This window comes from Mobula hypostoma, chromosome X1 (genome assembly GCF_963921235.1).
Source record: "Mobula hypostoma chromosome X1, sMobHyp1.1, whole genome shotgun sequence".
Lineage (NCBI taxonomy): Eukaryota > Metazoa > Chordata > Chondrichthyes > Myliobatiformes > Myliobatidae > Mobula > Mobula hypostoma.
The window spans coordinates 29,134,716-29,149,955 of record NC_086128.1 but is presented as its reverse complement, the minus strand read 5'-3'; the positions used below and the strand labels follow the sequence as shown (position 1 = coordinate 29,149,955).

The 15,240-nt window shown below is 44.3% G+C and overlaps 1 protein-coding gene across 1 annotated transcript in view; it reads right to left on the bottom strand.

Moving 5' to 3' along the window:
* Positions 1-4,781: 4,781 nt before the first annotated feature.
* Positions 4,782-15,240, bottom strand: part of LOC134340288 (transcription factor CP2-like protein 1) — an 81,434-nt gene continuing 70,975 nt past the window's right edge. The window contains exons 13-15 of the mRNA XM_063037339.1: positions 13,642-13,784; positions 6,763-6,814; positions 4,782-5,802 (exon numbers count right to left, since the gene is read on the bottom strand). Coding sequence (XP_062893409.1) covers positions 5,765-5,802; positions 6,763-6,814; positions 13,642-13,784 — 233 coding nt within the window. The 3' untranslated portion in view covers positions 4,782-5,764. The remainder of the gene's footprint in view (positions 5,803-6,762; positions 6,815-13,641; positions 13,785-15,240) is intronic.

Genomic DNA, 15,240 nt, shown 5'->3' with positions numbered 1-15,240 from the left:
TTGAGGATCCAGAACTGGCTTGCCACAGAAGGCAAAGAGTGGTTGTAGACGGGTCATATTCTGCATGGAGGTCGGTGACCAGGTGTGCCTCAAGGATCTGTTCTGGGACCCCTCCTCTTTGTGATTTTTATAAATGACCTGGATGAAGAAGTGGAAGGATGGGTTAGTAAATTTGCTGATGACACAAAGGTTGGGGTGTTGTGGATAGTGTGGAGGGCTGTCAGAGGTTACAGCACGACATTGATAGGATGGAAAACTGGACTGAGAAGTGGCAGATGTAGTTCAACCCAGATAAGTGTGAAGTGGTTCAGTTTGGTAGATCAAATATGATGGCAGAATATAGTATTAATGGTAAGACTCTTGGCATTGTGGAGGATCAGCGGGATCTTGGGGTCTGAGTCCATAGGACACTCAAAGCTGCTGTGCAGGTTGACTCTGTGGCTAAGAAAGCATACGGTGCATTGGCCTTCATGAATCATGGGATTGAGTTTAGGAGCCAAGAGGTAACGTTGCAGCTATATAGGACCCTGGTCAGACCCCACTTGGAGTACTGTGCTCAGTTCTGGCTGCCTCACTATAGGAAGGATGTGGAAACTATAGAAAGGGTGCCTGGTTTGGGGAGCATGCCTTATGAGAATAGGTTGAGTGAACTCAGCGATTTTTTCTTGGAGCGACGGAGGATGAGAGGTGACCTGATAGAGGTGTATAAGATGATGAGGGGCATTGATCATGTGGATAGTCAGAGGCTTTTTCCCAGGGCTGAAATGGCTATCACGAGAGGGCACAGTTTTAAGGTGCTTGGAAGTAGGTACAGAGGAGATGTCAGGGATAAGTTTTTTACGCAGAGAATGGTGAGTGCGTGGAATGGGCTGGCGGTGACGGTGGTGGAGGCGGAAATGATAGGGTGTTTTAAGAGATTCCTGGACAGGTACATGGAGTTTAGAAAAATAGAGGGGTATAGGTAACTCTAGGTAATTTCTAAGGTAAGGACATGTTCGGCACAGCTTTGTGGGCCAAAGGGCCTGTATTGTGCTGTAGGTTTTCTATGTTTCTATGTTTTTAATGTTGTGCTGAACATGTACTTACTTTAGAAATGACCTCTATTTTTCTAAGCTCTGTGTACCTATCCAGGAACCTCTTAAAAGACCCTTATTGTATCCGCCTCCATCACCGTGGCCGGCAGCCCGTTGCACGCACTCACCACTCTCTGCGTAAAAAACTTATCCCTGACCTCTCCTCTGTAACTACTTCCAAGCACCTTAAACCTGTGTCCTCTCATAAAGAAGCTGCCAGACTGGCTGAATATTTCAGCTTTTATTTCAGATCTCTAATTTTCAGTGTTCTGCTCTGCAGCAATTTAGTTCTAGACTCTGCTGATATCCCACCTCACAGTGAATGGCGGCCAACAGCCATGCTCATGTTCACCGATTATGGCACTGATACAACTAAGCCTTCTTTTAAAATTTTAAACTTTATTCCCTAAATCATTCATGTTATTGCCCCTCCTTGGATCTGAAAGCTCCTTCCTCTTAGACATCTTTGTCTGACTCTTCCAATTCTGGCCTCATATATCTCTCCAACTTTAATTGTTGAATAGTTGACTTCACAGCTACCTTCTACTGTATTCTTCAGGGGTTTTTCTTTGATCAATTTTTGGTCAACTTCCTAGTCGTGGGGGATTTCAATATACAGGTAGACTGGGAAAATCAAGTTAGTGCTGGATCACAAGAGAAGGAATTTGTAGAATGCCTATGAGATGACTTTTAAAGCAGCTTGTGGTTGAGCCCATAAGGGGAAAGGCAGTTCTGGATTGAGTGTAGTGTAATGAGCCAGATTTGATTAGGGAGCTTAAGGTAGAGGAACCCTTAGGAGACAATGATCATAATATGATAGAATTCGCCCTGCAGTTTGAGAGGGAGAAGCTAAAATAAAATATATCAGTATTACAGTGAAGTAAAGGTAATTACAGAGGAATGAGAGGGAAGCTGGCCAAAGTTGATTGGAAGGAGACACTAGCAGAGATGATGGCAGAGCAGCAGTGGCTCTTGTTTTTGGAAGGCACGGGATAGATGCATCCCAAAGATAAAGAAATATTCTAAAGGGAGGATGATGCAACCATGGGTAACAAGGGAAGTTAAAGACAGCATAAAAGCAAAAGAGAGGGTGTGTAATATAGCAAAAATTAGTAGGAAGTTAGAGGATTAGGAAGCTTATAAAAACCAACAGAAGGCAACTAAAAAGCCACAAGGAGAGAGAAGATTAAACATGAAGGTAAGTTGGCCAATAATATAAAAAAAGGGGTGGGAATAAAGGGGTCTTTTCTGATTGGCTGCCGGTAACTAAAGTATTGCACAGGGTTTGGTGTTGGGACTGCTTCTTTTTGTCAACTTTCAAAGTTCAAAGTACTGCTGTGTATTGATGCTTCTGGACACATCAGAGAACATACATGTCAATTGCATTTCTATCCTGGGTCCAACATATTGATGCAATTACAAAGAAGGCACAACCGTGGCTATATTTCATTAGGAGTTTGAGGAGATTTGGTATGTCACCGAAGATTCTCGCAAATTCCCACAGATGAACATTCCCACAGATGAACTGTGGAGAGCATTCTAACTGGTTGCATCACATCTGGTATGGAGGAGCCACTGCACAGGGTTGGAAAAAGCTGCAGAAAGTTGCAAACAGTCAACTCCATCATGGGCACTAACCTCCCCAGCATCAAGGACATCTTCAAAAAGCAATACCTCAAAAAGGCAGCACCAAGGACTCCTGTCACCCAGGACATGCTCTCTTCTCATTGCTACCATCAAGGAGGTGGTACAGGAGCCTGATGACACACACTCAACCTTTCAAGAACAGCTTCTTCCCCTTCACCATCAGATTTCTGAATGGACAATGAACCCAGGAACGCTACCTCACTATATTAGTTTTCTATTTTTTTTGCTCTCTTGCAATAAAATACACACACTGTATATTTCTTATTATAATTTACAGTTATTAATTTATAGTAATTTTATTATGTATTGCAATATTGTGCTGCCACAAATGAACAAATTTCATGACATATGCCTATGATATTAAATCTGATTTTGATTCAATTTGCCAACTAACTATTCCCTTCTGCCTACACAATGTTGATATGCTTCCATTTCCCTCACTTTCATCTGCCTATCTAAATGTTTTTTAAAAATCTCTAATGTATCTAACCTCGACCACCACCCCAGGCAGTGCACTCCAGGCACCCACCACTGTATGTATAAAACTTTTTGTGGACTTAAACAAATTTCTCCTCAGCCTTCACTGTAAGGAGGACATGCCCAGCTTCTCCAACCTAATCACAAACAAGATGGATACTCAAGCAACACACAACAAAATGCTGGAGGAACTGAGCAGGCCAGACACCATCTAAAAGAGTACAGTCGACATTTCGTGCCAAAACCCTTTGGCAGGACATCGGTTTCGGCCCAAAACGTCGACTGTTTACTCTTTTCCATAGATGCTGCCTGGCCTGCTGAGTTCCTCCAGCATTTTGTGTGTGTTTCTCCAACCTAACCGTGTTGTTAAAGCCCCTGGGACCATGCTCTTAAGCTTGCTGGAGTGATAGAGCACTACAGCACAGAAGTAAATCTTGAGATTCCTTGCAAGGATCTTTACATCCCTCTTAAAGTGTGGTGACCAGGAATGGATGCAATATACTAGATGTAGCCTAACCATAGTTTTATACAGCTCCACTACACAGTGGTCTTCTTTCATAAGGATGTTCAACAGGAAGGGCGGTTGAAGGTAAGTGAGGGAGGTGGACTACAGAAAAAAACAAATATACCCAAGTGATAAACACAAGACATTCTGAAAGTAGAATCATAGATTCAAAGAGCACTACAGCACAGAAACAGGCCTTTTGGCCCATTTAGTCCATGCTGAACTATTAATCTGCCTAGTCCCATCAACCTCCAGTGGGACCATCGCCTTCCATACCCCTCCCATCCATGTACCTAACCAAACTTCTCTGAAATGTTGAAATCAAATCTGCATCCATCACTCTGACTGAAGAAGTTCCCCCTCATGTTCCCCTTAAGCACTTCACCTTTCACCCCTAACACATAATGCTAGTTGTAGTCTCATCCAACCTCAGTGGAAAAAGCCTGCATGTATTCACCTTATCTATACCCCTCATAATTTTGTATGCCTCTATCAAATCTCCACTCAATTTTCTACATTACAAGGACTAAACGTGCTGTAAATCCAGATTAACACACACAAAACACTGGAGGAACTCAGTAAGTCAGGCAGCATCTATGGAGAGGAATTAACAGTCAATGTTTTGGGCCGAGATCCTTTATCAAGACCAGAAAGAAAGAAGGAAGAAGCCAGAACAGCAGCAGAGATCATAGGGGAAGCAGTTAGAGTGGGTCTCACTGAAATCCCATCAAAGGGAAGCTTTAAACTTCTTCAAAGAAGGTATAACTTGAAGAAACATCACAATGGAACAGCAAATCATAAACACAAAAAAAAAACGAACAAAAAACGTTCTGGCTTCTTCTCACCTGCCTTTCCAGTCCTGTAGAATGGTCTCAGCCTGAAAAGCTGACTGTTTATTGCTCCGTACAGATGCTGCCTGACCTGCTGAGTTCCTCCAGCATTTTGTGTGTGCTGAGTGAAACACAATGGGAGTCTCTCAGTATCTTTTAGTTGTTTCAACACTGAACAACCTGGTGCACACTCAGTAATCCCAGTTGGCAAATAAGTCAGACCACTTGGCATGGACTATCTTTATTTATATTTTCAGTACATGTAAAAAAAACCTGCCATTTCACATTGCTTGTATAAAACATTTTACAATGCTTAAAAGAGAAATATCTGCAAGGGACTACATTGAAGTTAATGTTGGAAATTAGCTGAGATCTTGCATCGTTCCTGTGTAACAGGAAAACCTATGGGAGGATATCAACAGTAGGCAGTAGCACTGAACTTTGGTTCCCACACCCTTTTAACCTATATCCAGCATGTATTCAAGGCCAATAATGCCAATCTTATTTAATTATTTTTTGTTTTGGTATTGTTGAGTTTGTTCCCCACCTTCAAAGAAGTTTGCATCATTATTGAGCCTCATTACTAGTGTCCTGCTAAACTCAGATCACTGACATAGGTATAAGGGCAAAGGATGGATGGAATTTAATGAGTCATCAGAAGGTGTTGTAAGAATGAAGGGGTCACGAGTGCTGAGATGGTTCTATTCCAATGTCTAGAGGAAGAACCTCTATGAGAATGTCCTCAATGCAATGAAAACAATGCATGCAAGCAAAGATAGCCAAATGTAGCTGGAGCAAAGCCAGACATCTTAAGAAGTTGATCTAAATGTTTGGTCATATATTCAGTGAAGGGTTTAAAAATGCATTTTGCAAGGCTATATTTAAGAGGGAGTTAGATATGGCCCTTGTGGCTACGGGGATCAGGGGGTATGGAGGGAAGGCTGGGGCGGGGTTCTGAGTTGGATGATCAGCCATGATCATAATAAATGGCGGTGCAGGCTCGAAGGGCCGAATGGCCTACTCCTGCACCTATTTTCTATGTTTCTATCTAAGGTGTCATCAGGCACAGACTTGTATCCCAAGCATTGTTTGAGGTGAGCCATTCTGTAGTAATCGTGTTCTGTTCAGGAGGAGGCACTGGTTTACAATATTGGATTGTGCTATGAGTTTCAAAGAATTGTTCGCTGCTCCATATGTTCACTCCAGTGGTTCCATTTTCAGAGGCAAAGCTCCTATTTTAATATCATGTAGTATCCACCCAGGCTGTCCACTGTAAGGGAAACAAAAAAGCTCTCAGGAAGTTAGAATGACCCCGTGGAGACTGGGTTATTTTGGAGCAAGAAACAATCTCCTAGAGGAACTCAGCAGGTTGAGCAGCATCTGTGGGATAAGAAATTGTCGATGTCCATCCTGAGTCAGGGTGCTGACCTGAAGCGTTGACAATTTGTTTCCTCCAGAAGATGCTGCTTGACCTGCTGACTTCCTCCAGCTGATTGTTTCTTGCTCCACCTTCCAACATCAGCAGCCCCCTGTGACTCCACTGGTTTATGTTAGGTTGCTTTCTACTGTATATTAGAGGATTGTAAATGAAGATCGAAGTCAGCGAGTCTGGAGGTAGTGGCCCAAAGATGATATCTGTGAGTCCGGGTCAGGGACTGTGGATTGGAGGCTTGATGTTTGCACGTCTGGGAGTCAGGGACAGAGGCTGGAGCCTGGGGCCTAATATCTGTGAGTCCAGGCCCAAGGACTAGAGGCCTGGAGGCAGCCTGTCCTAGGACTGAGACTTGTGTGTGTGTGTGTGTGTGTGTGTGTGTGTGTGTGTGTGTGTGTGTGTGTGTAAAGGGGTGGGTGGGAAAGGGCTTTGTGTTGCTGTTGCTGCCTTGTTTTATCCTATTGTGCTGAACACTGTGGGCATGCTATGTTGGTGCCAGAATGTGTGGGGATACTTGCGGGCTGCCCCCAGCACATCCTTAAGTTATGCTGGTAGTTAACGACGCAGTTCACTCTATGTTTTGATATACATGTGATGAATAAATCTGAATCTGGTTTCCTTCTCTTGCCCTCCCTTCCCCACCTAGAGATAGCCAGAATACTCATCCATTAACTTGACCACTGTGCAATTGTAGGCCTTCAAGTACACACTTTGAGTATTGTGGGATACAACCTTGCCCATGTCCTCTGGTTGTGGGAGCTGATCTCACTAATGTAATGTAGGTCTTGGATCAATTACCTTTCAATGAGTTAATTATGAAGCTGGATTCGTCCGGGAGGTTCTGAATCATCTGTAAAAGAGAAGTAAAATGTGAGAAAATCCCCACATGTTGTTCTCTGGTCACATTAGACAAGGCAGCAGGTCTAAGGGAATCGTTTCACTTGCAGGTTCCCTTCCACATCAGACATCATAAGAACATAAGAAATAGGAGCAGGAGTAGGCCATCCAGCCTATCGAGCCTGCCCCGCCGTTCAATAACATCATGGCTGATCTGTCCATAAACTCAGCTCTGTCTACCTGCCTTTCCCCCATAACCCTTAATTCCCTTACTATGTAAAAATCTATCTAACTGTATCTTAAATATATTTAGTGAAGAAGCCTCAACTGCTTCCCTGGGCAGAGAATTCCACAGATTCACCACTCTCTGGGAAAAATAGTTTCTCCTCATCTCCGTCCTAAATCTTCTCCCCTGAATCTTGAGGCAATGTCCCCTAGTTCTAGTTTCACCTACCAATGGAAACAACTTTCCTACTTCTATCTTATCTATCCCTTTCAGAATTTGTATATTTCTATAAGATCCCCTCTCATTCTTCTGAACTCCAGAGAGTATAGTCCCAGGCGACTCAATCTCTCCTCATAGGTTAACCCCTTCATCTCTGGAATCAACCTGGTGAACCTCCTCTACACTGCCTCCAAAGCCAGTATATCCTTCCTCAAGTATGGAGACCAGAACTGCACACAGTACTCCAGGTGCAGCCTCACCAGTACCCTGTATAGTTGCAGCATGACCTCCCTGCTCTTGAATTCAATCCCTCTAGCAATGAAGGCCAACATTCCATTTGCCTTCTTAATAACCTGTTGCACCTGCACGCCAACTTTTTGCGATTCATGCACAAGCACTCCCAAGTCCCTCTGCACAACAGCATGCTGCAATCTTTCACCATTTAACTAATAATCTGCTCTTCTATTATTCCTTCCAAAGTGGATGATCTCGCATTTATCAACGTTGTATTCCATCTGCCAGACCTTGGCCCACTCACTTAACCTATCTATATCCCTCTGCAGACTCTCCACATCCTCTGTACAATTTGCTTTTCCACACAGTTTACTGTCATCAGCAAATTTTGCTACACTCACTCAGTCCCCTCTTCCAAATCATCAATGTAAATGGTAAACAGCTGTGGGCCCAGCACCGACCCCTGTGGCACCTGTTACGAGAATACACATAAAATTAAGATGTTTGCTGGCCTGGGCTAGCATCAGTGGCATCAGCAGTTGGTCTGCCACCTGCCCTCAGGGGAAGAAGAGATAAGGAACAATGGAGCAGCGTCTGGAGATGTGTAATGAAGGGACGTGGGAGAGAGAGCTGTCTGGAGCGGCTCCCCCTTTGAACCCTGAACTGTTTGAAGTGATGGACAGGCGATACCCCAGCAGGGGGATAAAAAGGGACAGGTTCGCTAAGACAGGGACACACGCCACCCGAGGTAACGAGACCCTGGAAGCGGTGCGCCTCTCACGAGTGGGTGAGAAGTACCAGACAACGACAAGGGTGGAAAGGTACGATCAGCGGGAACCCGGTGTGTGTCCGCCCTTGCCTGGGTGCCGGGTTCACTGCAGAGGATCGACCGCATCTGGAGGAGGGGTCACAGTCGGTGACCTCAGGTGACATCACCAAGGACCCGCCCAAAAGCTGTTTGTGAGCCATCTCGCTGGTCTGTGAGTGAAGCAGTGTTCTGAATGATCAGTTGTTCCTGTTCTCTCTGTCTCTTCCCCCACGTTGTCCATCGCCATGGCAACGATTACTGCGAACTGAACTTTGAGTCATTTTGAAATTTGGTCATTTACCCCTAGACAACGATAGAGCTTGATTGATGCTGTTATCTTAATTCTGTGCACATGTGTGTTTATCATCACTGAACTGTTGCATTTATTATCCTTTCGATTACTGTGTTGCTTGTTTCTTTAATAAAACTTTCTTAGTTCTAGTACTCCAGACTCCAACTGAGTGATCCATTTCTGCTGGTTTGGCAACCCAGTTACGGGGTACGTAACACACCCCACTCAACACTGACTGCCAACCAAAGAAACACCCATTTATACCAACTCTCTGCCTTCTGTTGGTTAACCAATCCACTATCCATGCCAATACACTTCCTCCGACTCCATGCATCCGTATCTTATTTATAAGTCTCTTGTGCGGCACCTTATCGAAGGACTTCTGGAAATCCAAGTATATGACATCCACTTGTTCCCCTCTATCCACTGCACTCGTTATGTCCTCAAAGAACTCCAATAAGCTTGTCAAACAGGACCGGCCCTTTCTGAATCCATGCTGCGCCTGTCTAATGGAACCACTTCTTTCTAAATATTTTGCTATTTCTTCCTTAATGACAACTTCAAGCATTTTCCTGACTACAGATGTTAAGCTAACTGGCCTATAGTTGCCCGTCTTTGGCCTACATCCTTTTTTAAAAAGTGGTGTGACATTTTTTCTGTCTTCCAATCCACTGGGACCTGCCCAGAGTCTAGGGAGTTTTGATAAATGATTACCAACGCGTCTACTGTAACCTCCGCCAATTCCCTCAGCACCCTGGGATGCATCCCATCGGGACCTTCAGGCCCTCTAGTTTGCTCATCATTATCTCTTTAGTGACAGTGATTTTATCGAGGCCCTCACCTCCCATTTCGTCCATAACATCATTATGGAAGGTCATCTCTGTTCCTTCATTGTTGTGGGGCCTATATCCTGAAAAAACCCTACTTAATGTAGACAAATGCGAGGGGTTGCATTTTGGAGGGAAAAACCAGGATAAAACTTGCACAGTGATTGGTAGGGCACTGAGTATAATTTTTCATAAATTCTACTGTATTTTTTTATTTTCCTGTAAATGCATGCAAGAAAATGAATCTCAAGGTAGTGTATAGTGACCTCCTGTTCCTCCTGTACTTAATAACATAACCACTGAGTGCATGTTTGTGGTCTTCTGCTGCTGTAGCCCATCTCCTTCAAGATTCAATGTACTGTGCGTTCAGAGATGCTCTTCTGCACACCACCGTTTTTTGAGTGTCTGTCACCTTCCTGTCAGCTTGAACCAGTCTGACCATTCTCCTCTGACCTCTCTCATTAACAAGGTGTTTCCACCCACAGAACTGCTGCTCACGGGATGTTTTTGGCTTTTCACTCCATTCTCTGTAAACACCAGAGACTGTTGTGCACGAAAATCCCAGGAGATCAACAGTTTCTGAGATTCTGAAACCACCCTGTCTGGCACCAACAATCATTCCACAGTCAAAGCCACTTAGATCACATTTCCTCCCCATTCTGATGTTTGGTCTCCTTGGGACTCACACCACCAAGTTCAAGAACAGTTATTACCCCACAACCATAAGGCTCTTGAACAAAAGGGGATAATTACACTCACTTGCCCATCCACTGAGATGGTCCCACAACCAATGATCTCAGTTTAAGGATTTTTCATCTTGTTATCTCATGTTTTCGTTATTTATTGCTTTTTATTTATCTTTGCATTTGCACAGTCTGTTGTTTTCTGCACTCTGGTTGACCTTTCATTGATCCTATTACAGTTACTATTCTATAGATTTGCTGAGTATGCCCACAGGAAAATGAATCTCAGGGTTGTATATGGTGACATATATGTACTTTGAACTTTGGTCTGAACAATAATTAAACCTCTTGACCATGTCAGCATGCTTTTATGCATTGAGTTGCTGCCACGTGGTTGGCTGACTAGATATTTGCATTAATGAGTAGGTGTACAGGAGGTACCTAATAAAGAGGCCACTGAGTGTATATAGTTTGATATCAATTTACTTTGAGGAGTGCAGTGGAACAAAGGGATCTGGGAATACAGATCCATAATTCTGTGAAAGTGTTGATAGGGTAGATAGAGTCATAAAGAGAGCTTCTGGCACACTGGCCTTCATAAATTAGGACACTGAGTACAGGATTTGGGACGTTATACTGAAGTTGTACAAGAGGGTGAGGCTGAATTTGGAGTATTGTGAGCAATTCTGGTCACCAATCTGCAGGAAAGATATCAATAAGCTCAAAAGAGTAAACATAAAAACTACAAGGATGTTGCTGGACTTGACAACTTGAGTTGCAGGGAAAGGTTGAATAGGTTAAGATTTTATTCACTGGAGAATGAGGGAAGATCTTACAGAGGTATACAAAATGATAAAGGCTATAGCTAGGGTGAATGCATGCAGGTTTTCCCCCCTCAGACTGGGTAAGACAAGAAGTAGAGGTCATTGGCTTAGGGGGGAAGGTGAAATATTTAAGGGCAAACTTCTTCTCTCAGAGTGTGGAATGAGCTGCCAGGAGAAGTGGTGGATGTGGATTCATTTGTAATACTTAAGGAATGTTTGGATAGGTGCATGAAAATGTTTTGGAAGAATATGTTCTGGGTGCAGGTAGATGGGACAAGGCAGTAGAATTAGAATTAGAACCTTACATTTACACACTTAGTCCAGCGGTCGTGGGGCACACGGATCCCTTCTTTGTAGAAGTCGGCGTCTTGGACCTCCAGAAAGTGGTCCACAGCAGGGGTGATTGATAAGTTCGTGGCCTAAGGTAGAAGGAGATGAGTTATTAACTTCAAACTTTCTGCATAATCACTCAAAGAGTTGAACTGCACGTACATGTAATGAGAGCTGTATAACTCATCCCCTTCTACTGTAGGCCACAAACTTATCAATCACCCCTGCTGTGGACCACTTCTACAAAGAAGGGATCCGTATGCTCCACGACTACTGGACTAAGTGTGTACATGTAGGAGGGAACTATGTTAAAAATAAATGTGCTAGGTTTTCTAAAATTGACTCCTTCTACCTTAGGCCACAAACTTATCAATCACCGCTCGTATGTAGACCTTTCAATTGTTACGTACCCCGTAACTGGGTTGCCAAACCAGCAGAAATGGACCGCTAGTTGGAGTCTGGATTACTGGAACTAAGAAAGTTTTATTAAAGAAATAAGTAACACAGTACTCTAATCGTAAGGATATAAATGCAACAGGTTAGCAATGATAAAACACTCATGTACACAGAACTAGGGTAATAGGAATCAAACAAGCTCTATCGCAGTCTAGGGGTAAAATGATCAGTCTCAAGTGATGCAGAGTTCCGTTCAGCTTAGTACAGTTCGCAGTAATCACTGCTGTGCCATTGGAGAGAGAGATAATATGCAAATCTGATTCAGACAGACCTTTGTTCTTCGCAGTTAGCTTTCGGGCGAACCCTTTAAATGTCTTCTGTGGTCACCGACTGTGACCCCTCCGTTCCGGATACGACTGTTCTTCCGCGGTGAACCTGGCACCCAGGCAAGGGCGGACACACACACCAGGTTCCCGCCGATCGTACCTTTTCACCCTGTGCATCTATGGTCGGTTCCCGCGACCAGACCTCCAAACTCCCACCAACTTGTGGGGGCACACCGCTTTTCCAGGGTCTCGTTATCTCGTGATCTCGTGGTGTCTCTTGCCTTAGCGAACCTGTTCTTTTTATCCCCCTGCTGGGGTATTGCCTGTCCATCAAACTTCAAACAGTTCAGGTTCAAAGCAATCGGTCTGTTAATACTCGGACTGGTGTCTCTTTCCGTTATCTCTTTCTCCTCTCTCATTAACATTTTTGAATGCTGCTCCATTGTCTGACTTACCTCTCTCATTAGCATCAATCTTCTGATAACGTGGTTTTTCATCACACAATATTCAATTATTTTCAATGAGGTCCCCTCTCATTCTTTGAAATTCCAACAAGTACAGGCCTAGGGCCGTCAAACACTCCTTATACGTTAACTCTTTCATTCCTGGTATCATTCTTGTGAACCTTCTTTGAACCCTCTCCAAAGTCCAGCATATCCTTCCGTAGATAAGGGGCTCAAAACTGCTTACCGTATTCCAGGTGTGGTCTGACCAATGTCTTATAAAGCCTCAGCATCACACCCTTGCTTTTATATTCTAGTCCTCTCAAAATGGTTGCTAACATTACATTCACCTGCCTTACCATCAACTCAACCTGCAAGTTAACCTTCAGCGAGTCGTTTGAGAAAGCTCAGCTGGGGGTTAAGCATGACACCAAGGCTGAGGGCAGTCCACTTCAATTTCAGACCATCACTGGGGTAGGAGTTGGTGTCCTGAGATCACGATGTATTCGAGGCACAGAGTGAATGAATTTATTTAAATCTTACATCCATCCCACAATGTGAGGGAGTAAAAATCTTTGTGTTATGACTCTGTTGCAATGTACAGACATGTGAATTTAAAAGTCTGATGGCTTGTAGAAAGAAGCCGTAGCCTGTTGGTCCTGGTTTAATGCTGCAGTACTGTTTGCCAGACGGAAGCAGCTGAAACAGTCTATGGTTGGGGTGACTGGTGTCCCTGATAGTCTTCTGTACCAGCTACTATAAATGTCCTCAATGGAGGGAAGTTCACATCCACAGATGTGCTGGGCTGTCCGTACCACTCTCTGTAGTGCCCGGCGATCAAGGTTGATGCAGTTCCCGTACCAGTATTGGGTTGCCATGAACAAGATGAGCCGAATGGTATGTTTCTGTACTGTAGTACTCTATGATATAACAGCCTGTTCTACAGAGACTGCAGTGGCTAATCTGCCATGATTGAGTGGCGGAACAGACTTGATGGGCAGAGTGGCTTAATTCTGCTCCCAAATTTTATGGTCATATGGTTCAATATGACATTTCATACAACCTCCTCAGGAGCAGTCAGGGATAGGCAATGAATACTGACTTCGTCAGCGATGCCAATATCTCAGAATGTATCCCAAAGAAGCCCTATAAATGAATGGAATTATGGGCATCCATGATTTATTTGTGGAGACAACGTCTCGTTCCTCCTCAGCCAGTGCTCAACAACTCACCTGGTCCCCGACCAGGATGTGGATCCCAGCAACTCCCTGTCGGTAGATCTGCAGGATCTCGTTGGGAGAGATGCTGAACAGGGCTGCCAGCTTGTGCGTTAGTTCGGCTTTTGTTAAGTCCTCCAGGCAGATTTCCTTGTATGCTGTCAGGAGGGGAGAAGACAGAGTGAGTGAAACCATCAGAAGAATGCCACGAACCTAGCAACTAACATAAACGTAAATCTACTGGACTTGAGTTACACACACAAAATGCTGGAAGAACTCAGCCAGTCAGACAACATCTATGGAGAGGAACAAATAGTTGATGTTTCAGGCTGAGACTCTTCATCAGGACTGGAAAGGAAGGGGAAAAAACTTAGAATAAGAAGATAAGGAAAGGGAAGGAGTACAGGTATCACTCCCCAGCTTCTCAGTTATCATCCCTCCCCTATCCCACCCACTTTCCCCCTCACCTGGTCTCACCTATCACCTGCCAGCTTGTACTCCTACCCCTCCCCCTCCTCCTTATTCAAGCTTCCTCTCCATAGATGCTGCCTGACCTGCTGAGTTCCTCCAGCATTTTGTGTGCGCTGCCCAAGTTTTCTAGCGTCTGAAGAATATCTTGTGTCTGTAGACTGGAGTCTGTTTCCTACCACTTACAGGGAAGCCGTTATGGAGTACAGATTCCTCCGCACTTTCTGTTTTTCTTCGCAATTCACTTCACATTCATAGTAACCAATTTCGTGTAAGTGGGCTCCATATATGAATGGTGGTGCTGGTGGGGTGGAGTCTCAGCTTTTTTGTGACTGTGAGACTGAGGGAGTTTAAGCTGATAATATTCATTTTTTTTCCCCATGCACCACTTACAGACGTACAGTGGAGAGTATCCTGACTGGTTGCATCACAGCCTGGTATGGCAACACCAATGCCCATGGAAAAGTCTACAGAAAGTAGTGGTCACAGCCCAGTCCATCACAGGCAAAGCCCTACCACCATTAAGCACATCTACATGCAGCACTGCCACAAGAAAGCAGAATCCATCATCAGGAACCCACAGAATCCAGGCCATGCTCTCTTCTTGCTGCTGCCATCGGGCAAGAGGTCCCACACCACCAGGTTCAGCAAGTTATTATCCTACATCCATAGGCTCCTGTCACCAGGACATTGACCTGATTCTACAACCTACAGACTCATTTTCAAGGACTCTTTGCAACTCATGTTCTCAGTTTTTTTTTGTTTGCAGTTTGTCTTTTTTGTGTACGTTAATTGCTTGTTGCTTGTGTATAGTTTTTTTTGTAAATTCTACTGTATTTCTTTAGTTTTTCCTGTAAATTCTGGCAAGAAAATGAATCTCAAGGTAGTATATGGTATATGGTCGTGAGTTCGAGCCCCAGCCGAGGCAGCGTGTTGTGTCCTTGAGCAAGGCACTTAACCACACGGTGCTCTGCAACGACACTGGTGCCAAGCTGTATGGGTCCTAATGCCCTTCCCTTGGACAACATTGGTGTTGTGGAGAGGGGAGACTTGCAGCATGGGCAACTGCTGGTCTTCCATACAACCTTGCCCAGGCCTGTGCCCTGGAGAGTGAAGACTTTCCAGGCGCAGATCCGTGGACTCGCA